This window comes from Gouania willdenowi, chromosome 7, assembly GCF_900634775.1.
Source record: "Gouania willdenowi chromosome 7, fGouWil2.1, whole genome shotgun sequence".
NCBI lineage: Eukaryota > Metazoa > Chordata > Actinopteri > Blenniiformes > Gobiesocidae > Gouania > Gouania willdenowi.
The window spans coordinates 25355335-25381720 of NC_041050.1; the positions used below are offsets into that span (position 1 = coordinate 25355335).

The 26386-nt window shown below is 40.5% G+C and overlaps 2 protein-coding genes across 2 annotated transcripts; both read right to left on the bottom strand.

Annotated features, from left to right (window-relative positions):
* Positions 1–726: 726 nt before the first annotated feature.
* adnpb (activity-dependent neuroprotector homeobox b) lies at positions 727–12530 on the bottom strand. The gene is made up of 4 exons (XM_028453243.1): positions 11979–12530; positions 6409–6525; positions 5000–5092; positions 727–4913 (listed from the first exon to the last, which is right to left on the bottom strand). Exons 2-4 carry the CDS (start codon positions 6514–6516, stop codon positions 2082–2084), a joined length of 3033 nt encoding a protein of 1010 aa, XP_028309044.1. The 5' UTR covers positions 6517–6525; positions 11979–12530; the 3' UTR covers positions 727–2081.
* Positions 12531–17409: 4879 nt separating this feature from the next.
* On the bottom strand, positions 17410–26145 carry dpm1 (dolichyl-phosphate mannosyltransferase subunit 1, catalytic). The gene is made up of 9 exons (XM_028453267.1): positions 26009–26145; positions 23321–23420; positions 22167–22200; positions 22016–22092; positions 21881–21906; positions 21692–21787; positions 21532–21600; positions 19006–19120; positions 17410–17870 (listed from the first exon to the last, which is right to left on the bottom strand). The coding sequence occupies exons 1-9, from the start codon at positions 26116–26118 to the stop codon at positions 17766–17768; spliced, it is 732 nt and encodes a 243-aa protein (XP_028309068.1). The 5' UTR covers positions 26119–26145; the 3' UTR covers positions 17410–17765.
* Between the last annotated feature and the right edge of the window lie 241 nt (positions 26146–26386).

Consider the following 26386-nt stretch of genomic DNA (forward strand, 5'->3'; position numbering starts at 1 on the left):
CATCCAATATTACTCTTATTTTTAAGAGTTTCTCTTTTACCAACCTGTTCCCAGGACTGATGTAAAACCTGTTTTGTTTAGCATCTTATATTAGCCCAGAAACTGGAAATGTAGTCTTAGAAAGTAAATTTTTGCTCCAGCAAACAAACTGAACCAAACTTCTTATGACGTTCAGTTCACCTGTAAACACACTTGTAGCTGTCTCATTGGAAGCTGTGGGCGGAGTTAGTTTGTCTAATGTGACTCATCTGTCATTCTGTGTTTGTGTTGCTGTTTTGGAGTTGTTTGGTGTGTTTTTCATGGAGCCCTTGTTTGGTTTAGACCAAAAAATGAAATCATCCTGATACTGGCGGGTTCTAATGACGAGTCCAGTCTGTGTATTCACTCCACCTTATTCCTGCTGCTGCTACTTTCTGACCATGGATGTAAACTACACAATTCAGAGACTACAGTACAAAACTACATATGCTTATGACCCTGTGTTATGTGCATTAGAACTGATAACCTTTATTTATAAAATGACATTTTCTAATGAAGTTTCATTGCTTCAAAGTAACTTCAGCACACTCAACCATATCCACATTAGTTCAAATAAGTACAATAGTATGAAGTGCATTATATACAAAAAGTAGATTTGGAATCTCTATAGGTTTCCTCACTGTTTTCACCACATAACTAACATTCTTAAACATGTACCAAAAGTTATTCTCATAAATCCCCAGACAGAAATTTTAATTACTCAAAAAAGTTTTTTTTTTTTTTTTTTTTATCCCATTGGTTTGCTGTCTGTCATATGGTCATTTGACTTGAACTTTGGAAATGTTTTGCGCATTGCATTGTGGGATTTGGAGTCCCATAGAAGAATACAAAGACAGTACTGAAGCAGAAAAGTTTTTACATCATTCTAACCATGATTTCTTACGTTACTTCGTCTTTCAATTTTGTTTTGCTTTGTTCGTTGTCACCGTGATATGACATCAGTCCAGATTCACCGTTTACGTGGAAGCTAAAATATCAACATCTGTCTTCGTTCTGTCGGTGAAATCAGCAGAAATGTCACATTGAGTTTAGGGTCACAATGGTATCATCAGTAGTGCATGAGAACAACTTTTGGATGAAATACAGGTAGAGTTAAAACTAAAACATAATTTACAGTATGTGTTTAAGCAGCTCTAACATCTTATTTTTGTCAGTGCACATGTTTATGTCACATTCTCTTGTGACTTTAATGGGAAAAAGCTCCTTAGACAGTGCTGATGGTCAACAGACTGTGCACACTCGCCAATCAACCACAAATGATTTGTAAGAAGCACAATTACAGCAATTTATTGTTTAGAAATGCTAAAGTGAAGAAAAAAAATGAACACAAAGCAGGTAACACAGGTCAAAGACTTTTCTTTACAAGTAACTATTTCTCTCACTGCGATGGAGGTGTGCAGTCTCAGAAAGGTGAAGAAAAGTCGAGTCCAAACCGTCAAAGTTGAAGCTAAAGAACAAAAGGACGACCAAACACGGCCAAGCTTCTCCATTACAGTCTGAGACCAGAGCTCTGTGCCAGAAAGCACACAAACACAGCAATCATACAAAAATAGAGTCCAATTAATCACCAGAGAACAGTTACTTGGTTTATATGTGGATATATTACTTATCAAAGGCTAGATTTGTTAAAAAAAATTAAATAAACAGAGAAGATACCGGCCACCACAGCAACACATTATTTAGCATAGCGATGAGGAACAGAGGAATCCATCGCACACACAGCGACAAAGAAATGTCCAAAATCTGTACACATTTACACAACTCTGAGGAGAAGGATATGAAAACTGTTGAGTCATGTGGTCAGCTTTAAAGCTTTCCTTCCAAAGAACCCTGTACGCCACCAACACACGGGCACAGGAAGCCCACTCGCCCCCCAACACACACATAGGGGGCGGGACTAGTCCGTCTGAGCCTCGCCTAACGGCTTCCTCAGCATGCTGCCCTCACTGTGCAGCGACCTGGAGTCGATGCAGGGCAGCAGGTGGGGTGTGTCAGTGTGTTTTTGAAAGGGGGGGCAAGGGTGATGGGAGGGGGGGAAGAGGTCACACCTGTTGTTTGCCCAGCTGGGCGCTGCCGTCTCTGCCACTTCTGGCTGATGATGGAACAAACTTTGGGATAATTATGGGGAGAGGGTTTCTCTCTTCAGCCCGAGGTCTCCCCGACCCGTCATCAGGTCCAAACCCATTTTCCACATGTCCACCTTCTTCTTCTTCATCATCATCGTCGTCGTCGTCATCCTCGTCATCATCATCAGACATATCATTAACATCTGAATTTACTTTGGCCTCTAGCATTGGCTCTGGTCTGGCCTCAGGTAATGAAGGGTCTTGGTTGCCATGGAGACCTGTTTTTTCACAGCGATCTTCAGCATCGCTGTCGGAGTCGATGGCGATTGGCTCAGAGATGTCAGGAGGTAGGCTGCTATTGATTGTCCTGGTATTGGCGGCACAGGCTCCTCCCCCCCCTCGTTCAGCTAACAACTCCCTGTGCCTCTGCAGTGCCTGCTCTGACACCCCCATTCGCTGCCTCGACGTGCGCCTCTTCCCACTACAGCCTTCGTACGCTGAGTCCTGTTCGAAGGGCAGCGGGTGAGCCACCTGGTTGAGTTCATGCATGCTGAAGCCAAGCAGCACACTGGAGCCTAGGGTCTCGCACTCCTGCACACACTTCCTCCGCTTATTGACAAAATGGCTGGAGATGTCGGACTTCCACAGCCACAGGCTGGCGGCCAGCTTTTCCACCTCCCGCTGTGTTGGATACGGAGCTTGATTGAAATACTGCGATAGAAAGGACTTCCTGGCTTCATACGATTGGTTCTCATGTCCTTTTGGGTCCAGAGCGAGAACTACAGGTTTATCTGAGCTTTCTACATATGAAAAAGGATCGATGAGGTCCCGAGGGTGGGCCCTCTCTCCGGGGGGGCCGGCCCTTCTCCGTTTGGGAGCGCTCGATTCGGAGCTGTCAAAGCTGGCCCGTTTCATGGCCGTGCTGGACGCCTGGTTGAGGCGTGGGGGCCGGCTGTCCTGGCCATTCTGGGACTTGCCCACGCCTCGACAGTGCACCAGGTGCAGTGTGATGGTGGAGGCGGTCATGTTGCTCGTGTAAACTCCCAAACAATGGATGCACTTGTAGGTGAGCTTCTTCTCCACGGGGTGTACGGTCTGGATCACCTGGTGCCGGTCCCTCAGATGGTGTGCGAGGGAATCCGAGATGGGGCCTTTGAGGATGGAGAAGCAGAGCGGACACAGCGTCTTGCCCACGTCCCTCTTGTAGGGCACGGATGCCTGTTGAGCAGCCGGCGAGCACCTGTCCGACGGTGCGGGGGCTGTTTTGGGCGGGTGCGGAGGCATCAACCTCCGTCCTGCAGTGGTCGAGGACGTCGGGTTGTTGCTGTTTTGAGCGTGAAAGGCCACAGATTCCTCCGGGGCGTCTTTCATGTTGTAGGTTGTAACAATCAACTGAACGTTTTTTGGATTGCCCTGCTGCAGCGTGAGGTCAAAGGTCAGGGGAGAGTCTGTGCGGGGGCCAACCTTCACGTCCGGGTGCGATACCCTCATGTGGGCTACCATCTTCTCCACATCATTAAAGGAGGCGCGGCAATGAGGGCAGGACAGGCCATGAATTAGCATGTGGTTCAACAGTGTGTCACTGGGAAGGTAGCGGTTACAATACAGACACTTACTGGTGAAGTTATGGATCTTCATGATGTAATTGGCCACAGCCGGCACTTTCTCCGCTTTGTGCTCTTTTTCAAAGTGAGAGCTGTAGACGTTCTCTGGGAAAAGCTCGTTGCAGATGGTGCAAATTTTCCACTTCTGGGTGTAGGACGTATTGAAGGCCGACGAGCCGCCTTTCTTGGCCGTGACAGAGGCAACGGTCGTCGCTGCTGCCTGAACACGTGGGCCCAGGGAGTGGGATTTAAAGGAGGAGGAAGCTCCGCCCATGACCGGGCTCCGAAGGGTGCTGCCAGCTAGAAGCTGCTTTGCTGCGTGTGACTGCTGAGGTATGGACACCTGAGCGTTCCCTGGTAACGTTACCCGAACCTGTTGACCACCAATGGTGAACGGCTGCGTGTTTCCAACTTTCAAACCTGCAGTGTCATATTTCAGTCCCGATAGAAGACTCTGGGCGCTGAAAGAGCCTTTGGATGGGATGGAGACCCGTCCCAGCTGCTGGGAACCAGCAGACCTGGTGTTGGCCAGGACGGCCCCTTTGGGACCCATTCCAATGATGGTTTTGTCTCCTGGGCTTTTCTGGGGCATCATGATGACGGCTTTGGGACGGGGGATGATCACACTCGTGTGTCCTATCATGGCGGTCACCTGGTATCCAATTCTTTCGTGGTCCTCGATGACATGCTGAACTAGAGCCTCGTACGTGCGTGGAACAAAGAGACACTTCTTACAGTGAATCTGGTTGATGCTAACATTGTTTGTGTTGCCTTCTCCGTTGGCTGTGTTGCTCTTCTCTCCTGGTCTCACGATGTAGGGCTGGGCTACCTGCTGAAAGTGTTCCCTGTAGATGTGCTTTCGCACCACGTTGTACAAAGGATCCCTGTACGTGCACTTCTTGCAGTAGTACACTGCCTGTTCCACGTTTTCGCTTCTCTTCAGCAGCCCATCCTTCATGATCCCGCCGGCTGCTGTTGCCATGCCGACGGAACCTGGACGTATGTTGTGATTGGGCATGTGAAAAAGTTTGATGTGCATTTCCAAAGTCTTTTTCTTGCCATTGTACGTGCAGTAAGGGCAGTTGAGCAAAATGTTGTTCTCAAAGTCCTCGCTGTGCACGTTACGAAAATGGCTTTTGTATGCAGAGAAGTACTTGGAGGAGAAGAGGCAACCCGAGCAGCAGAAAGGTTTGGATCTGTAGTCCTGCAGACAGAGAGACAGAAGTCAAACACACGACGACCCTCGCAGCACCATCAGACAACAGAAAGTACGACGTGTGCCTTGCTCACCTGCACTTTGGTATGTGAAGGCTCCCACATGCAAACATCCTCCCAACTCGTGTGTTTCATGTAAACATCTGGAGGAGTGAACTCTTTGAAATCCTTCAAAACAAAGAGAGCAGAAAAAGAAAGAGGACGTTAATCAGTCGTCTTGTATGACTTATTCCTGGAGTGAGTTGATGACTTCAATTATTTGAGCTAATAAATTAAGCAATTTTATATAGTTCTGTTAGATTATACTCCCTTAGTTTCATGTATGTACAGCAGTCGCTTCTTTCAAGGCCTAAGAACTGCTTGGGTTTTTGTTTAAAAAAAAAAAAAAAAAAAAAACATTAATCTGATTGTAAAAATTGCACACGCAGTAGTTTCTATAACAGAACTTATTAAAAACAGAAACAAAAGTTGAAATTCTGTTGAAATCTTCGTTTAACTGTTTAATTTACAAATAATATTTTGTAATGAAAACACTATTTTTAATCAAAAAAGCAAAACACAAACACAAATGTAAACATCTTGGCAGTCTTGCATCTTTTTAGGATTGTATTATATGGGATTGTGAACTAATTGGTTTGTATTTTAGCTCTGTAAATCAACAAAAAACTAACATGATGTGAACATTTTTAGCTCATTTTGAAGCTATTTACATCAAACCTTGATGATATCTTTTAAATTAAGATTTTAAAAACAACAAGTTCAGCTGAACATACATTTTTTCAAAACTTTAAATTGGGACTAATGTACATAGGAATAAACAAGCAATTCACATTCAAATAATCACAGTAAAACAAAGACTGAGAAATTTTAAGTTGTTTGGGACGATAATTATTTTGAATCAGATGAAGACAATGTTGCCCCATAGATAAATAAATCAAAGATTATTTGTTTGAAAAAAAGATGGAAAAGGTTGGATTTGTTGCAGGAAAGTTTGTTTTGATCTCCACTGTAAACACTTCATTTATCATTTATATTGCAGAAAACGTTTGGTGCATTGTGGGATATGGAATCCTGAGATGGATGCATAGAAGTGTTTTTACCGATTATTGTCCTCCTTGTCTGGAGAAGAAACAACAAATCACAGTAAGAATGAAATAAAAACAACTTCTCTTCATCCATCTACGGGATTCGACATCCCACAATGCAATGCACCAAACTTTTCCGACAATGTCACCAAGAGAGTGTTTACAGTGGAGATCAAAACAAACTTTGGAGCGGCAATTTCCATTACAAAGGCTTCTCAATGACCTAAAAATGAAGAAGCCAATGTCAAATCCAAATACCATAATTTCATTTTTGCAATATCACTTACTGTATCAGCACTGTTTGTACACAAACGCAGTCCATACACTTGTATATTATCCAGCAGAAACACAGCACATTCTGACAAAGGAGAGAAGAACATGCACTCAATGAAAACTTACATCCAGGTGCTCCTTACAGAAGTCCAGGCCAATGTCTCCCAGGACCTTTTTGACATTTTTCCTCGCTTTGCGCAAACTCCCGAGGTTATTGACAGGAAGCTGGAACATTCTGCCAGCCTGCGCAACAAAGACACACAACAGTCTGCAACTATCTGACAACACCAAACAGGTCAAGATGACTGCTGACAACCCTCACATTACAAAGTTAGTGTCCATATGTTTATGTAAGGACATTAAAAACATGTTGAAATAAGAGCTGTGGAAAAAAAAGAACAATTTGGTTTATCTCAATAAAGGATTGATAATTGTTTTGATTAGGAAACATTTCTGGTGTTGGTCCAGTATTTCATTTTATTTCACTTATTGTTATTAAATTCTTTCACTCCAAACTTACCATTCTGGGATTTAAAAGGTACAAATACGTAAAAACAAACAATCAAATATGATCAAAACAAAAGACTGGAATAATTTTCCCTGAAACCTTCCAGAGACAGAACAATTCAATATGAATGTGGGCCACTGGCAACAAAGTGCTTATTTTCAAGGCGCCCAGATGCTGTAAAAAATAATTTGAAGTCTGAGCCATCATCCTCCAATGGAAGACAAAAAGATCTTCAACCTGTCCTTCCGACAAGCTGTAGTCAACAGAACGTGCCAGAAGTCCACCACCACATGCCAAAGAAACTGAATACAGCAGCATAAGAACAACTAAATCTGAAAAGGCTCTGCTACAGGGCCTCTGATTATCCACTATCACAAAAAGCAGAATTCACGTTTTGACACAGAAATTAAAAAAATAAAAAATAAATCTGACTTATTTTGGTTTCCTCCTCTTTATTTAAAATCAAGCCCCAACATGACATGAAATGCCTCACATTCATGTTTTGGGATATTATCAGGCATTTATATATTTGTCACTGGAAAACGAATGAATTAAGTTCCAGAAAGTTTGTCAAACGGAGGAATATGTCATGATAATGAATGCAGAGCTTCATCTGAAGTGCGTTTTTAATACGGCTCTGGTACAAAGACAGGTTTAGCTGTTGGTGTATTAGTTTACCTGGTGACCTCGTTATGGCAGAAGCATCTACAATCACATGACTGCGCGGGATTTTGTGCCAAATATGAGGGTGATTGGTGGTAAAGGTTTCACAAAAGTTTTGGGATCATAAGGATCGAAAGCAACCAATTAACAGGCCAGGCTATTGGTCCAATGTAGATTAATCTGCGATAACTAAAATCAGTCCGATTATCTGGCCGCAAACATTTATTGGACTGGCTTTATGAAGTCATGTAAATAAGTTGGTAAGTGAACTACACTGAATAAAATATAAACGCAACACTTTTTGTTTCGCTCCCATTTTTCATGAGCTGAACTCAAAGATCTAAAACATTTTCTATATACACAAAAGACCTATTTCTCACAAATATTGTTTGCAAATCTGTGTTAGTAAACACTTCTCCTTTGAGAGATAATCCATCCCACCTCACAGGTGTGACATATCAAGATGCTGATTAGATATGATTATTGTACAGGTGTGCTTTAGGCTGGCCACAATAAAAGACCACTCTAAAAATGTTCAGTTTAATCACACAGCACAATTCCACAGATGTCACAAGTTCTGAGGGAGCGTGCAATTGGCATGCTGACTGCAGAAATGTCCACCAGAGTTGTTACCCGTGAATTGAATGTTCATTTTTCCACCATAAGCTGTCTTCAAAGGTGTTTCAGAGAATTTGGCAGTACATCCAACCGGCCTCACAACCGCAGACCACGTGTAACCACACCAGCCCATGACCTCTACATCCAGCATGTTCACCTCCATGATCGTCTGAGACCAGCCATCCAGACAGCTGCAGCAACAATCGGTTTGCATAACCAAAGAATTTCTACACAAACTGTCAGAAATCGTCTCAGGGAAGCTCATCTGCGTGCTCGTTGTCCTCATCGGGGTCTCCACCTGACTGCAGTTAGTCATCGTAACTGACTTTAGTCGGCAAATGCTCACATTTGATGGTGTCTGGCATGTTGGAGAGGTGTTTTCTTCATTGATAAATCACGGTTTTCACTGTTCAGGGCAGATGGCACACAGCGAGTGTGGCGTCGTGTGGGTGAGCGGTTTGCTGATGTCAACGTTGTTGATGGAGTGGCCCATGGTGGCGGTGGGGTTATGATATGGACAGGCGTATGTAATGGACAACGAACACCGGTGCATTTTATTGATGGCATTTTGAATGCACAGAGATACCGTAACGAGATCCTGAGGTCCATTGTTGTGCCATTCATCCGCGACCATCACCTCATGTTGCAGCATGATAATGCACGGCCCCATGATGCAAGGATCTGTACACAATTCCTGAAAGCTGAAAAAATTCCAGTTCTTGAATGGCCAGCATACTCACGAGACATGTCACCCATTGAGCATGTTTGGGACGCTCTGGATCAGCGTATACAACAGTGTGTTCCAGTTCCTGCCAATATCCAGCAACTTGGCACTGCCATTGAAGAAGAGTGGACCAACATTCCACAGGCCACAATCAACAACCTGATCAACTTTATCAGGTTGTTGAAATAAAGCAAAACTGCACATTTCAAGGTGGCTTTTCATTGTGGCCAGTCTAAGGCACACCTGTGCAATAATCATGCTGTCTAATCACCTGTCAGGTAGAATGGATAATCTATCAAAGGAGAAGTGCTCACTAACACAGATTTGTGAACAATATTTGAGAGAAATAGGTCTTTTGTGTATATAGAAAATGTTTTAGATCTTTAAGTTCAGCTCATGAAAATGGGAGCAAAACAAAAAGTGTTGCATTTATATTTTTGTTCAGTGTACAGTGTATACAGCTATTGGCATTTAAGACCATTTATTATATCAGTAATATCACTACAGAACAGAACATAGTCCTGATGACTCTGTAAGCAATTGTAATATTGATAATCAGAATGAAAGGAGCAGCATCTTCCCAGTGTGAGGTCAAAGGTCATCGATGCTGTTCCAAGCAGAGAACCTGCAGCTTACATTCTCCTCTCAAACAGGAAGTAAGGCTCAGTAATGAGAGACTGCTTGAATAGTAACTTTCAGGTTGGTTTTGTTCTGTGCTTCACGCTAACCGTTAGCGGGCGCTACAGAGCAGTGCCATTATGTAAGCTTTCCTACATTTTGCCAACCACCCCCCCTTTTTCCCTCCCTGCCTTTAAACACCATCATAGAATGGAGCCTCCCATTGAGTCAGCAGCAGCAGCAGCCTCTCCAATATGTCTGCAGTGGAGGAAGAGGGGGAAAGGGATGGAGGGGGTGTTATAGGGAGGAAGGGGAGGGACTGAAGGAGAGGAGGAGGACAGAGGGAGAAGAAGAGTGAACAGGGCAAGGTGGAAAAGTGTGAAAAGGGGCCGTGTGGAGATGGAAGGGGGGAGGGAGGGCAAGCTCAGATGGACTGGGGGAGTGGGTGAGGAAAGACAGGGAGGGAGCTGATGGACTGGAGGGGGGAGGAACGGGTGAGGAATTAAACAGGAGCAGAGTGTTGGGTGGGGGGTAGTGGGGAGTGGAGCAGCGTTTTCTGCTGAGCACAGGGAGGACTCCTCCATCTGCAGTGCTGAGGGACAGTCAGGATACCCTAATCACAGAGACATATAGGGACATCTATAGACATCACAGAGACATATAGAGACACCTATAGACTTCACAGATACATATATAGGGACATCTATAGACATTTATAGAGACATCACAGAGACATATATAAAGACATCACAGGGACATCTATAGACATTTATAGAAAGATCTCTAGACATCACAGAGACATATATAAAGACATCACAGGGACATCTATAGACATTTAGAGAGACATCTCTGGACAATTACAGAGACATATATAAAGACATCACAGGGACATCTATTGACATTTATAGAGACATCCATGGACATCACAGAGACATATAGGGACACCTATAGACATCACAGACACATATATAGGGACATCACAGGGACATCTATAGACATTTATAGAGACATCACAGGGACATCTCTAGACAATTACAGAGACAAAAAGACATCACAAGGACATCTATAGACTTATAAAAACATCACAGGGACATCTATAGACTTATAAAGACATCACAGGGACATCTATAGACTTATAAAGACATCACAGGGACATCTATAGATAAGTATTGAGAGATATATAGACATCACAGAGACATCTATAGCGACATCACAAGCTTGGTTTCCATTACAGATTTTTGCAAAATAAAAGCGATTTGTGTAAATGTTCATTAAGTGTAGAGCTTTGAATGTGTGTCAATTAAACGTTGCTTTGGGCAGGAGCCTCGCAACTCCCGTGAAATCTCTTCCCGCAAGACTTTGCCGCAGGAAAATGGACGCTCCAAACCTCCTTATAACACTCCTTTGTTGTTTCACATCTAATGTGGCAGTAATCATTTTTTAAGTATAACACTAAGAAATGTCCCGGTATCCTCTTCTGTTTACACGTACTGAGTAATGAGAGAAGTGATCATGTGACCAGGTACGATGACGTGTATTTGCGGAAAAAGTGTTTCCATGGCGGTTTTGCGACACATTTCATTATCAAAACGTCTGAAATACCTCCTCACGAAAGCGTAAAAACTTTTTTGCGATATTTGAGTGTTTTTTCGAAATTTGGGTGTTTCCATTACCAGTTTTTATTGCGCCATTTAGATTTTGCGCATTTCCAAGGGTAATGGAAATGCAACTACAGAGACATACTATATATCCGACATCAGAGACATCTATAAAGTAGGCCTGAGCAATATAACAAGATTTCGGTTTTTGCAAAACAGAAATTTACATTATCGACTAGGGTAAAACAGTAGATCTAATACCTTATTTTGTATCAAAATACTTGCTTTCTCTACTTCTCAGAACATGATATGCTCATTTAGATAGATTGCTGAGTGCATCCTAACCCAAAACTTCCCCTAAACAACTCACTCACACATGCTGTCTCTTAGAGGAGAAAAAGTAAAAATGGCACATATTGTGCTGCTGTTTGTTAATAAATGTGTTTGTGTGGTATTTTGCGTCAGCAAACTCGAGCCAGAACTGTCTTTCTGGGAAGAATTGAGTTAAAAATATTAAGGTTCACATTGTATATCGTCATTTAAAGGAGAAAAAAAAAGTCCAGATATGAGTTTTGGTCCATCAGGATATATCAGACACGCAGCAGATGACTTTCAGACAGACAGTAAACAGCACATCTATTATTGTGTCACTGTGTCAGTGATGCCTGACACAGGTTGGACTGTATAACTGACTGTCAGTTCGTGAGAACACAGAGTTGTGATCGATAATCTGTGAGGTTCCACTGCCTTCTCCAACCAGTCCCTCACTGTGTTCAGTGTGTAGTTCGATTCCTGGAGTCTCTGACAAAGAGCACTGTACAGCTAGCAGGCTAAGCTAACTGACACCAACAACAGACAGCTCCCTAACCACAGAACACCGTCGGTTAACTGACGGTGTTCATCGGTGCGGTTAACGGATACACGGCGGGTTTCCAGCTGCCCTCGGCTCCGTGTAGCTAACGCTCACCTGGCTGCTCCACTCCTCAGAGCGAAGGGAAGCTTCACCGCGGGTCTATCCCCCAAAGATCCCCTCAGGCCACCACAGGCAGGGCTCCGACCCGGGCCTTGGTGTCCCCGGCCGGCTGCAGCGGTTCGCCTCGGTCAGCTCGGGAGTCCCGGCTTCATCAGGCACTTATAGCCTCCATTCCCCGGAGCGAAGGGTCCAGACACGTCGCGGGTATGAGGAAAGCACGGAGTGTAGCTCTCCGTTAGTATTCCTCTGTGAGTGAGGCGAAGATGCAGCTCACCGCAGAAGAGGCGCAGTCCATTCTCTGCGCTGACAGACAATACACCCCCAGCTCACTGCACATCCAAAATGGCGCAAATGGAACGAGCGGAAGTGACATCCTCTGATTAGCATAAATAAGCGTATGGGGAGCCTCGCGAGGACTGACTCATTAAAGCGAGTGATTATTTCGTGAGTCAGTCTGGTGTAATTAAAGCCTTTCTGCTGGTGAACGTGTTGTGTTGGTTAGTGCTGAGTGTTCCTCTCTGGTAAACAACCAGGAGCAGCAATGCCAGCAGCCCACCGACAGGTGGCGCTCTGCTACACGGGGGGGGCAGGCTACCGGTTGAGGCGCATGCGCAGTCTCACACATCTGGCCTCCCACTGACAGGAAAATGTTGTTTCCCTGAAGTGCCGCAAGGTGGAGCTGAACAACTGTTCTGTATTATAAGCAGGGGCGCACATAACTTTTGTGGTGTGGTGGTCAGGGAAGCTAACCATCCATCCATTTTCTGACCCGTTTGCTCCTTCTCTCAGGGTCACAGGGAGGGAAGCTAACTTTATTCAGATAAAAGTTTCCCATGAAAACCTCACAGGAGGAAACGAACTGAGTGATGTTTGGATTACGTGACATTTCACTTGAATTGTAAGTGAAAATGAATAAAAACAGCACCACAACGTGTTTGTTCTTTAAAACCTCACAGAATGTAAAGCTAATGAAACGACTGAAAACAATGCACAAAAATCTGGAAACCAAATGAAACAACAGCTTTTTATGCATCAAAAACATTTAATATCTTAAAATCTCAGATACCAAATCCCACACTCGCCTCAGGGCCATTGGCTGTAGTTCTCTTTCTGGCATGGACTCACAATCGATAGATGGTAAATGGCAAATGGACTTGATTTTATATAGCGCTTTATCACCACACTGAAGCAGTCTCAAAGCGCTTTACATATCAGCTCATTCACCCAATCACTCTCACATTCACACACCAGTGGGACAGGACTGCCATGCAAGGCGCTAGTCTACCATTGGGAGCAACTTAGGGTTCAGTGTCTTGCCCAAGGACACTTCGACACATAGTCAGGTACTGGGATCGAACCCCCAACCTCTCGATCAGTGTAGTTCCGATGCCCTTTCTTGGTCTCGATGTCGATACCCAGTTGCATAGTATCGATCGATACCGATACATGTCAATACCGCAGTGTTTAAAAAAAGATATGACCCGTTTTTCTTTTAATTGTTAAGAGCTGCATACTCACTTCGATGTAAAAATCATTGCTATCATGGCTTGGTCTGGCACTGCTTAAACCTTTGTGAAACACCAACACAGAGTAAATGCAGGATAACTTTTTTTATTACTTACCTCTGACAGAAGAGTACACTATAGTAGATTGCTGTCTGAAAAAGCTGTAGCTAGATTTAAAGATTTAGCTCCATCATTGCTTACCTCCGATCCATATGATATTGCAACAGAGAGTAGCTGTCAATGTCCTACGACAGAGAAAATAGATTTTCTTATCAACAGTGCAATGTTGTCACTGTACACAGCTCTGGAAGCTGTTGCACCACTTAAAAAGAAGATAAGTCATAAAAAGGTTGCCCCCTGGTATAAATCTGAATTGCGTCTTCCAAAACAGGCATCGCGAAAATTAGAAAGCTCTCCTCAAACATGGCGGAAGTTCATATTGCCTTTAGAAAAAGCTTGTTAGCTTATAAAAAAAGCTGTCCACAAACCTAGAACCTCTTATTATTCAACTTTAATAGAGGAAAATAAGAATAATCCTCGGTTTATATTCAACACTGTAGCCAGACTCACCAAAAGCCACAGCTCTGTTGAATCAGAATCAGAATCAGAAATGTTTTTAATGGCCATGTACAGTTTTAAGGACAGTACAAGGAATTTGTCTTGGTAGTTGGTGCACAAAAACAAACAACAAAAAATAAATAAAGAAACAAAGAACAACCCAGCAACAATAATAATAATGATAAATATAAAGGATGAGGGATAAATAAAGGATAGATAGAGAATAAAGGATAAATATAAATATATATATATATATATATATATATATATATACAGTGCAGCAGATAATGTCATCATGGAGGTGGTGATCGGGGGGGGGGTCATGTGGATGGTGGTAGAGGGAAAGAAGCTGTTTTTGTGTCTGGAGGTTCTGGTCCTGATGGACCGAAACCTCCTTCCAGAAGGGAGAGATTGAAACAGTTTATGACCGGGGTGGGAGGGGTCTGCCACAATCTTTCCTGCATGCCTCAAAATCCTGGAGGCGTACAGGTCCTGGAGGGAGGGCAGATTGCAGCCGATGACCTTCTCTGCTGAGTGGATGATACGCTGCAGTCTGGCCTTGTCCTTGGCAGTAGCTGCAGCGTACCAGATGGTGATGGAGGAGCAGAGGATGGACTGGATGATGGAGCTGTAGAAGTTCACCATCATCTTTGTTGGCAGACTGAACTTCTTCAGCTGCCGCAGGAAGTACATCCTCTGCTGAGCTGAACCATCTATTCCTGTTATTCTGAGCAGTGAAGACTTCATCAACTTCTTTACTGATAAAATTCTAACAATTAGAAACTAAGCTAATGCCCCCCCTGCAGGAGTGCTCAATATTTTTTTAAACAAAGCAGCTCCTGAAACATCCCCAACATGTAGCTTTTGTTTGCATAGTTTCACTCCAATTGGTCTATCTGAACTGACCTCAGTAGTTATTGCTTCTAAACCAACAACCTGTCTTTTAGATCCAATCCCAACTCCACTTTTTAAAGATGTTTTTCCACTAATCAGCACTATGGTGAATTGGTTTAACACATCTCTAGTAACAGGTCATGTGCCACAGACCTTACTAAGGACTCTTTTTTTTAATTTTTCTTAAGCGCTTTGAGATGACTTTGTTGTAATTTGCACTATATAAATAAAATTGAATTGAATTGAATTATGCACTTTTTTCTGAAACCTGAGTTTTGAATCTCAACCATATGTGTTTCTGTGATCAGGAATGATGAGCTACGGGGTAACGCAAACACTGTCAGTAGATTCTTCTTCCGTTCAGGACTGGGTATCAAAAGTAATTTGAAGAGTTTGATGCTGTAAATGGTACCGGCGTGTTAGTTAATACTTGCAGATACCAATCCAGGGACCCCTCCCGATACTAGTATCGGTTACGGAACAACATTAGCATTCACCATCTGTGAGGTGATCAGTAATGACAACAAGCTTGCTAAAGATACGCTCTATTTTCCACATCTACAGACTTAAACGAGTGATGTCTGGTGATCTTGGGAAGCTACAGACCAGAGGAACACTTTGGTGCTATAGCTAGAAACATCCTTGACCCTGTGTCAGTAAAAGCCCTAAAAACTGACCTCATCAGGAAGGAAGAACATTAACACAGATCAACTGAGGTAGATCTGCAAGTGGACTGAGATCATGCAAAGAAGCCTGTTTTTGGACTGTAGGAAGAAACCAGAGTACCCAGAAATAAACCCATACAAGCAAAAAAAGTTCCCACAAAAAGGTAATGAGCTGTTGTTTTGGCATTAGAGAGAACAGTTATATACATATTTAACTGGCTGCAGCTACTATTACTATAAAGGAAAAATCAAACCCAAAGCTCTCAGATTTCACACCTAATTTATGATCCTAACAATTTAAATATTTAGAACCATTTCCATATTCATTGAATGTTGTAGAAAAAAGTTGTTAATTGATTATTTCACAAAAGCTAAAATAATGTGTTAGTCTGGTTTCAATTCAGCTCACAGCACACCAACAGCTCTTTTAAAAGTCACCAATGATCTGCTATTCACTGCAAACGACGGCCATGGTTCATCCATTAGATCTTAGAGTGGAGTTAGAAACCACCACAGTGTACAGGGTTCCCACACTTTTTTCACAATGATTTTTCAAAACTTTTCCAAAATATTTTACCAGATTTCCATGACTTACCGCGGTCCTTTCTAGTGTACTAGAGGTCTGAAAGTGTGGAAATAGGCTATATTTCCAAAACGGTTTCATTGTTCCATGACTTTTCAAGACTGCTGTTTTTCAAATTCACATTCTAGAACATAAATGGACAACTATTGGCCGGGGGGCCACATGTGGTCCTCTGTATAATTTAGTGCACCCCCCCCACCCAAAACAAATACATAAAATGCCTAAAACATAGACAAAAAGGCAGAAAAAAAACTTACAAAAAAGACATACGACTTTAAAAACAAAAATACACAACAAGGCAGAACACAAAAATGACTCAAAAAACACACAAAATGACAACAAAAATTCATAAAATGTCTAAAAAAAACCATAATAATGTATACATTATTAATCACCATAGTAAAAAATTTTCTCTGCATTTTACCCATTTTAGCATAACACAAGTGGGCTGTCCATTGTAGGCGCCCCGGGGAACTGTTGAATGGCCCAGGTGAGGTTCAAACCAGTGACCTGCAATTACAAGTCCACTTCCTTAACCACTAGATAACCAGAGTACCAAATGGCAGAAAAATACAACAAAATGACAACAAATATATACAAAATAGCTAAACATACACAACTAAAGTAAACAAAATGGCAGAAAAATACACAAAATGATTTCAAACAGACACAAATGGCAGAAAAACACAACAAATATACACAATAGCTAAACATACATAACTTAAGTACACCTATTAGCAGGAAAATACACAAAATAGCTAAACATACACAACTACAATATAAAAACGGCAGAAAAACACAACAAAATGACAACAAATATACACACAAAAGGCTTTGTTGTTTCCTGGATTAATGTTCCAATCAGTCATTATTGTATTCTATCCCCAGATGGAACAATCACATTTTTTGTGTAATAAAAATTGTCCATCTCTGTTCTAGAGGAATAGAGGAGTGGGTAGTATGAGCTGGAAACAAAACTTTCAATATTTCAGTGCAAAGAACAGTTTTGACAACAGATGAATAAATCTAGAATCCTGAACAACACAGGCTGATGAAGGAGCTTCTTTAAACCCTCGTGTTAATCCCACACTGATCACTGCCTAAAAAAGAAGAGTTTCCATCCATCCATCCATGCATCTGTTTGTGCTGAATGATTAACACATGAATCAGGACTGAAAAGCTTGACAGCATTAGAAAATAGAAGCAAATTAGATCAAAAATGTTGAATATATTTTGATCATTTATTATAACAAATGCAGAACTATTTATAGGCCTCAAATTGAGTGAGCTACTGCCATGATGCATTTTAGGTTGTATAAATACATAGAGCTGACACAATAATAAAACAGAGATGAGCGTAGCAGGGAATGTGTGGAGGAGCTCAGGGCACAGCAGTCGCTCTCGTGTTGTTTGGAGATCTCTGGTCTGCACCCATTCACCATCACTGATCTTCTAGTGTTAATGCTAACAGCTAGCAGTACTGCAGCATTAGGTCACATAGTAATCAATTACTCTTAGTTACTGGTCTACATTAGCTGTTACCGCTGAGAGAAACGCTGCACGCTCTTAGAAAATTTCATGTCGTGGCGAAGAGAGTGAGAAGTCCTTTTACAAATGACACGATCTCGTTTCCTCCCAGTTTGGACTCACCATACACTCGATCCACAAAGGAAATGGGTACCTAGGAGGGAAGGGGAGAGGAGAGGTGAGGCCTCTGTGTTCTCAGCAGGCTTCTTTTTCACAGTGTCTGCCAAAAAATTCCCAAATTCCGTTTCAGGGTTTACCCATTTCCGTGTCACATTACACTTTCCTGTTTTGTTTCCGTTCCATCACATTTCCCTGTTTAGATTACTTTACTGGCTATTAAACTTTCTGAAATCATACCAAACATGATAATTAGGGTTAATACAGTCAACTACTGTTATTAATTTGACATTTAATATGATTCAGATTAAAAAAACAGAATGGTTACGTTAAAATCTCTCCAAAGTAGAAATCGACCGATATCGATTTTTTTAGGGCAGATACTGATTTTTTCCCATCAGCCTTAGCCAATGACCGATACGGACTGCCGATTTTCTTGAGCCAATATTTGGAGCCGATACTACTTTTGCTCCCTCAATTTACATCATAATAATTACACAATGATGATAAATGCTACGAGTCTCAATTTAAAAAAAGGAAAATTCCTTGAAATGAAGAAAGGTGAGGTAAAATGACAACAATTAAAAAATATTTAACAAATATTAAAAACAGGTGATGTAGAACAATATTTCTGCTCTCTGTCAATATTGCGCATCAACAAACGCAGCAGCCCGCATCAGTCGACGCCAATACACGTAAAAAACGCAAAAATCAGCCGATAATAATGGCCGGCCGGATGTATTGGTCTATCACTACTCCAAAGCAACACTTTACACACTCAGCCTCCCATTTAACAGGAAAACTACCAATGGATGGAAATGTGTGAAACTTTTAATCACAGTAAACTAACCAGAGAATATCCATCACGTTTTGCACAAAACCCTGCACAGCCGTGTAATTGGAGACGTGTAATTCTGCCGTGACATGTCACCAGAAAAAACGATCACCAGTTCAGTTAATACACCCACAGCTAAACCCGTCTTTGTACCAGAACCTTTTCACATTTGAATGCAGTCATAATAATTTGAACCACTTGTTCATCACAACACATTGAAAATGAATGCAGAGCTTCATCAGGATAACATGTTCATCACATTTAAGTGTTCTAACAACAAACCAGTTTGTAATCCATTCATATGACAAGACATGGACTGTGTCTGATAACTCCTCACCTCTCCGACTGTGTAGTTGAGCTGTCTGGCCCGGACGATCATCTCCATCTGAAACACGTATCCTTTGGACACGCAGCGCTCCACCAGACTCTCCAGGACATGTTTCTTATACAGCCTGAAGGCAGAGAGACGAGCAGAGCTGTAACCAACAACTACCCAGTCTACAAATAACAGGAGTGTGTTCAGGACAAACTCCAAATATGACAAGCACAAGAATTTCTAAAATTAGAGAATGTTACAAAAACTCTCGGGCAGCAGTGTGTTCTATTTCAGAGGCAGTTTTTAAACTTTGTAACAGGGTACACACATAAGGATTTCCTAAATCTGTTTTAGAGATGTTTTGTTGGTTACACAATCCACATATAAAAGGTAAAAAAATGACAGAACTTTCTGTCCCACCATTTATTTTCCTCCAAGACATACAGTAAATCTCACTTGATCAAACATCATGATCTAATTCTGCATTCCAAGCAACTCGGAACTCTGGATTTTCTGACCTCCTACTTAAAAAAGTGATTTTGAACAGCAACTGACGTCGGAGCTCCTACTAAATAAATAATAGCGGTCAGCCATGTTGGAGATATTTCCCCATGTTGCTCCTGAACTCCGAGTCATGACTCAGAGTAAGAGACATTTCTTCCACATGAACGCTACCTAAAGCTGCCTGTGAGGTCTGAAGCTCCAGGTCTAAAGTCAATTATATACCCAACAATAAACTCTCTATACAAAGACCTATATACAGGTACATTTGATTATGTCTGTCATCTTGTATGTAATCATATGTTAACAATTAAGTGATTTAGTGTTAACACATCCCTCCCAAAGCAGCGGGCTTCACCTAACCAAACATTATCTGTCAGACAGAAGCCGTTCTACGATTCTTGATTATAACTTGCTAAGTTAAGTGTGTTGATTTCAGCCTGGCTACATGCGCGCTCTAGAGACAAAGGTGAAGATTACAGCGTCAGACCAATCACAGAGAAACTGTAGAGCAACTTACATCTTAATTGAGAAATATTTCTTTAAAAATATTGTAAAATATGCAGTAAAAGCAGCAAGTAATTAATGCAGGAATTGATGAGTGTTAATGCTTAAATTAGTGAGATTATAAACAGACATCAACTGTTCAGTTTTACTTTCTCTTTCTCTTTTACCGTGTCCGTGGCTCTGATGCTGCGTTTATACAAATCAGCCTAAATCATAAGGTGGAATATATTCATATTTCATATTATATTACAAGACTGAGGCTCTTTGCATCACCACAGAACACATAAATGAATTAACTAATTTATTTATCGCTCTGAAAGCGTCTGATGCACGCAGGTTTTATCAGCTGAATTATTTTACTTATTTTACTTTCTCAGTCCATCAGATAAAAATCTCTATATTTCCTTTAGGATGTCATCAGTAAATGAAAGGATTGCATCGATGCCTAAATATTCTCTCCTGTCAGCGTCACATTAGATCCACACAGTAACTTGTTCACAATGATCCTCCTTTTATTCGACAGGTCGTTTTCTAAGAGAGCTGATTGGTCAGGAGGCGGGGCTTTAGTACTCGCTCAGATCCTAGCCAGAACAACACCTGGTCCCGACCAAGTTAGGTGTTCAGCCTGTTACCGTGGTGATTTAGCTCCGTAAAACAGCTTTGTAGTCCAGCACACACTGATTCAATCCCGTAAATTAGCGCGATGAGAGGAAATCTAGCTTTGTAGTACAGGCCCAAAATGACTTAAAAAACAAAAACAAAAAAAAAACACAAAATGAGACGGAAAAATACATACAAAATGGCCCAAAAAAATACAAAACAAAAAAAGAAACTGTGCAAAATGACTTCAATGACACAGTTAATGACAAGGAAAAAAAAATCACTAAACAACTCCAAAAACACACAAAATGAGAGAAAAATATCCAAAATGACAGCAAAGACAGATCGTAAGTTTGAACTTGGAAATGCAGAGTTCTGAGTTGCCTTGAATGAAGCGTTTCGTGTTTCTCAGTCAGCTGCTTATTAATTGGCTACATTCCGTTCCACGTCACAAACCACAGGGTCATGAGTCGGGAGCTTCCCTCACGCACACAGATGAGGTTTGGTCGTAAATATTAAACATGTTCAATATTTACAACCAAAGCTACTCGTGTGTGTGTGTGTGTGTGAGAATTGTCGACATCGACCCGTTTCAGAGCAGATTCAAATTCACTCTGAACAAACTTCAGAGCACAGGATCATCTTATAAAACATCAGATAATCTGGAGTTAGCATTTTTGAAGTATTTCACACAAAGCCACATTGTTTAGATTTTTTTGAGGATTTTCTGATGTAATTTGAAGTTTTGAATCATGTCAAACTAATCAATAGCGATGCACCAAAATTCCGGCCACTAAAAATTTGCATGATAATTTATTTCGGTGTTTCGGTCTTGGCATTTTATTTTTGGTTTCGGCCAAGAATTTTCCTTTCGGTACTTTCCAACTAACCAATTAAACTTGTTAGAATTTTCAAGCATGATAGAAATATGAACGCTACCTGAAGCTGCCTGTGAGGTCTGAAGCTCCAGGTCTCAGCAGCACTTGACTCAGAAAGTTGGCCCCACGACTGTGAAAGAGAAGAAAACATTATAGATAAAGGAGAATAAAGGCAGCTCCAGTCTGTTGCTGGAGAAAAAAAAAAAACTCTGAATCGTTACCTAATGAGTTTCCTACGCAGGTCCCAGCCGTACACGCCCCCATTCCCTCGGTACCGAGTACCGGACACCAGGTCATAATCCCCCTCCTTCTGCTTCCTGGTAAGATAACAAAAACATACACGGAGGCATCAGAACTGTTTCTTCTGTATATGACCCAAAAGGATTCAGAAATAAAATGTGGACACTTACTCAATAAATTCTGGGATAAATTTGGGCTGAAAAAAAAAAAAAACAAGACAAAAAAATAAACACACTTGTTTGGGGAATTTGAGTGACTTCCACTGAGTATGTGTTGATGAGCACATGGTGGAGGGCTGCACTCACATGGTGGGAGAGATCTGCATCCATGATGATGACAAAGTTCCCAGAAGCGTGTTTCATCCCATGGATGTAGGCAGTACCTACGGCAGGAAACGAGAGGAAGTTTGTGACTGAACACACTTTATAACAGACAGTGCACACGTGTTGGTCCTACCGAGTCCCAGTTTCTTTTCTCTGGGTCGGAGAAGCTGAAGCAGAGATGATGCAAGGCATTATTTCCAAACAGTTTCCATTACAATCCGTTTTTAATATGACAACAATTAAAGCTGCTCAGCAGCAAAGGTCGGGGCCAGGCAGTTTTAGGAAATTCTGAGCAACAAGTGGAGTGTGGGAAGATGACAAAAGGTGGCATCTAATTTGCATCAGTTTAGGCTAAAACTCACAATTTCTGGCACAAGAGATGATGCTCTATGTCACTTTTAAAAGTCTGTCAACAATTCAGTTTTTATGACAAAAATCCCCAAAATATTGCATCAACATTAGTTTTTAAAAGTAATTATTGGCTCAATAAGTTAAAAACTAATGTTTGAAAATGACATTTTTGCATTGACTTCAATTGTTAGCACGAGAGTGAAATTAAAAATTCTATTTGAAAAATCTGTTTTTGGGATACATTTCTGATCATTTTTAAACATTTACAATGACTCCAAACTTTTGTCATTTTTTAAAATTAAATTTGAAAATGTATTTAGCAAGAATTACCATTAACAGTCAAACATTTTGTTGCACTGTACACTTAATTATTGATAAATCCTAAATCTGTGTGGAGAGTTTGTGCAGGACAGTCTGAAGATGTCGCTGTAACAAGTGTGGTGTCAATTGATCAATAATTGTGGGGGGAGATAGGTTTAATAAATGAAATATGCAATAGGTTTAACAGTAAAAACATTTCTACAGTAGAAAAAAAAAGAAACAAGTAGGAAATTAAAATCAAATAAACAAATCTGAAAAATAATATACACACAAAATGACTTGAAAAAAAAAACATACAAAATTACAGAAAAATACAAGTAGCACAATTGTACAAAAAATAAATAAAATTACACACAAGACGACTACAAAAAAATAACTGAAAAATAAACCAAGCAAAATTACACAAAATGAGAGAGAAAATACACAAAATTTTAACAAAAATACACAAAATTTCAACAAAAATACACAAAATGAATCCTGCATTTATGCTCAGATTAGTTATTAGTCTAAATGCTGACATCAATGTTGATAATGTGACCCTCAGATCAGATACAATCATACTGTAATAACACTGCTCATTTCTGGAATAGGAGATTATTAACTGTTCAAACTCACTATTTTGTTGGATCCATAGATTTTCTGCAACTGCTCCGCTACCTCCAACGTCCCATCGGGGCTTCCGTCATCGATGATAATAATCTCGTAGTTATATCCGCTGAAAATCAGAACAAATAAAGATGGTTTGATTACTAATTGCTGTAAAGTAGCGTCTGTTTCTCCTAAATGAGTTGAATTATTATTTATTGTTGTCTTGCATGAAAACTGTGGTATGTTCAGGAAAAGCTACAGTATGTAGGCCTTTAAAATCACGGACATATGAGAACAGACGCTGCATTTAATCGATCTCAAATGGTTTGCTCACAGTGATAATAAATAGTCATCCATAACAATCGATCCATGACAAGAACAATGCAATTATAATGGTAGTGATGGCAATGATAACAGCACTAATAATAATAATCAAATGTAATATATACCCTAAAATAAACTCTCTAAATAAAGATATGAATACATTTGTATAATGTCTGTTGTCTAGTATTTATATATATTTTAGAAAAATAGAACATGGATTATCCTTATCTTTGATACATGGATTATGTAAATAGATCCACTGCACCCCTGTTTGTGTTTGACATTCGCTTGTTACCTCGTGCACTGATCTGATGTTAACATTAACAGTTGTTTGTTAATAAAAGTGGGCTTACCACTAAAACAAACATACATATGTTATTTGTATGAGGATAAAATTAGGTTATAACAGTCAGGTTCGGATATAAATATCTGAATGCCTGTCGGGTTCGGGTAAGAATAAAAATGTGGCCCGATCCGCACTCCGACTGTGAGGCGGTTATTTATTTATTCACCGCTCACGTGACTGTTTACTGCAAAACCTCCGCGGAACCAAACAGTAGTTTGGTCCAAGCCGTCGAGAACACGCATCGGCGCCATTTAACGTCACGTACGAAGGACTACGCGGGAAAGTCGTTACCGAAATTGCAGAACAAAATCCATCACACAGCCTGTATAAGGCAATAAGGAGAAACAGTATGTGTGTGGGTTCATTCTCTTTGGTTTTGAACGCTTCATCCCTCATTAGCATTAAGACTTAAAATGTATGGTTTTTTTTTTTTTCATAAATCCTGCTCTAGATGCTCCTTTAACGCACTAGTTGCAATTAATAAATTACAGGAAAATAAAAAAAATAATAAAAAAAACGCCTTTAATAGCTTTTCATTGCACAAGGTCCTGGTATACCCATAATACTGATGCACAGACTACAACACACAGACACTGCAACAACTTTATGAGGTGCTTTGTAGACGTTAATTTTAGTTAGTTTTTTTCTAAAAACAAAAGCCCAGTTGTGTGCAAATTGTGCAAGAAAGAGTTTGCCGAATACCGATCACCAGAGCTCATAGAGCCTTCAGAGGTCCTAGTCCGAGCAGACAGTGTCTCCAATCCACACTGGACAATATGACAGGGTTCAAAGCCAAAATGAATAATTCCACGACTGACAAATGAACAAAGTCACTGGATAAATGATTGTAGTGGACAGTCAACCACTCTCTGTGGTAGAGGATGTGGGCGGGGCGAGAAGCGGTCCTACAGATAGCATCATCTGATCCACTTTATGAACTGCTATGTAGAAAGACTTTTTTTTTTTTTTTTTTTTAATTCATCAGCTTCATCAGTTCTTCTGTTTATTTCATGCCACAGATATTCTAAGTATTTCAGAATCAGAATCAGAATCAACTTTATTGACCAAGTAATGTATGTTATACACACGAGGAATTTGCACTGTTTCCAGTTGTCAAGAATATTCTGTACAAAGTGCTATTTTTTATATTTTAATACACAAAAACACATTTGTTTCAGAATAAAAAGCATAAATATAGCTTACTTACATTTCTGCTTTATGAACAATGCAATCATGATATTGGTTTTCATTGATTCAGTCATATACCAAAATCCATTTCAATTGTTGCTTCTTGTGTCGAATATTGTAATAAGATTAATATTGATTTATCAAGATAAACTAATTACAAAGTCTCCAATTAATTTGATTTACTTTTTTTTTTTTAAATGTGTCCCACCTCTAAATAATAATACACAACACTACTCAAAAGACAAACATAATGACAAGGATAATACACAAAATGATGCAACAGTTTACAAAAACAACTAAAATAACTCCAAAAACACAAAATGATGACAAAAATGCACATAAGTACTCGTAAAACACACAAGACTACAACAAAAAGCACTAAATAACTATTCAAACCACACAAAAACAATACTACAACAAACGCACACAAATAAGACGTACAAAATGACATTAAAATAAAAATGATGATTTTTTTTTTTTTTTTTTTAAATACACAAAACGGCACAAAATTGTACAAGTTCAATAACACAATAAATGAGAAGAATAAAAAAAAAAAAACAATAAACAACAACAGAAAACAACAATCAACACACAATGAGAGGACAATATCCAAAATGACAACAAAAACAATCAGAAACTCGTTGTTCTTTCTTGTATTAATGTTCATATTGGTCATTATTGTAAATGCAGCCCAAATGAGTTAAAAATGAATAAATAAATAAATAATATGATATGAAGTTCATGAATGACGTGGTCAAATATGGTCCCAGACCCTGACGGGTGACAGATTATGAGAATCGTGATGAGCGCTAAGCAGACAGTCTGTGTGTCTGTGTCTGTACCTACGGACGACTCACCTCTCATTGAAATACTTGACCAGCAGCCACACGATCAGAGGCAGGTTCTCTCTTTCGTTGTAGGTCGGAAGCAGCACCGAGTATTTATCCTCCCCTTTACCGCCCGCCATGTCACCAACTGGCTACAAGAGATCAACGTTTCCGGTGTCATGAACTACTTCCTGTAGGTCACTTTCAAAATAAATGATGGATTCATAAATGTACTAGTTATTGTAATGGTTTTTATAACTAACTTAAGTAAGGGGCTTCCTGTCAGCAGAAGGGCCCGTTTGAATTTGTATTTTAATTGTTACATTAATTACTTTAAAGGAGGAACAAAAATACACTTGCTTGCAGCTGCTTTGAAAGAGATTTAATTTGAAGTTGAGTGGGCTTCTT

Bases quoted from the DNA above. Each gene is read 5' to 3' on its own strand.
- dpm1 (XM_028453267.1), bottom strand. From the start codon at position 26,118: ATGGCGGGCGGTAAAGGGGAGGATAAATACTCGGTGCTGCTTCCGACC. The intron at 21,788-21,880 runs GTAAGTGTCCAC...TTATCTTACCAG, and splicing joins TTTATCCCAGAATTTATTGA to GAAGCAGAAGGAGGGGGATT. The intron at 19,121-21,531 runs GTAGCGTTCATA...CTCTGCCTTCAG, and splicing joins GACCTCACAGGCAGCTTCAG to GCTGTATAAGAAACATGTCC.
- adnpb (XM_028453243.1), bottom strand. From the start codon at position 6,516: ATGTTCCAGCTTCCTGTCAATAACCTCGGGAGTTTGCGCAAAGCGAGG. The intron at 5,093-6,408 runs GTAAGTTTTCAT...TTTGTTTTGAAG, and splicing joins TCTGTAAGGAGCACCTGGAT to GATTTCAAAGAGTTCACTCC. The intron at 4,914-4,999 runs GTGAGCAAGGCA...CTCTGTCTGCAG, and splicing joins CTTCACATACCAAAGTGCAG to GACTACAGATCCAAACCTTT.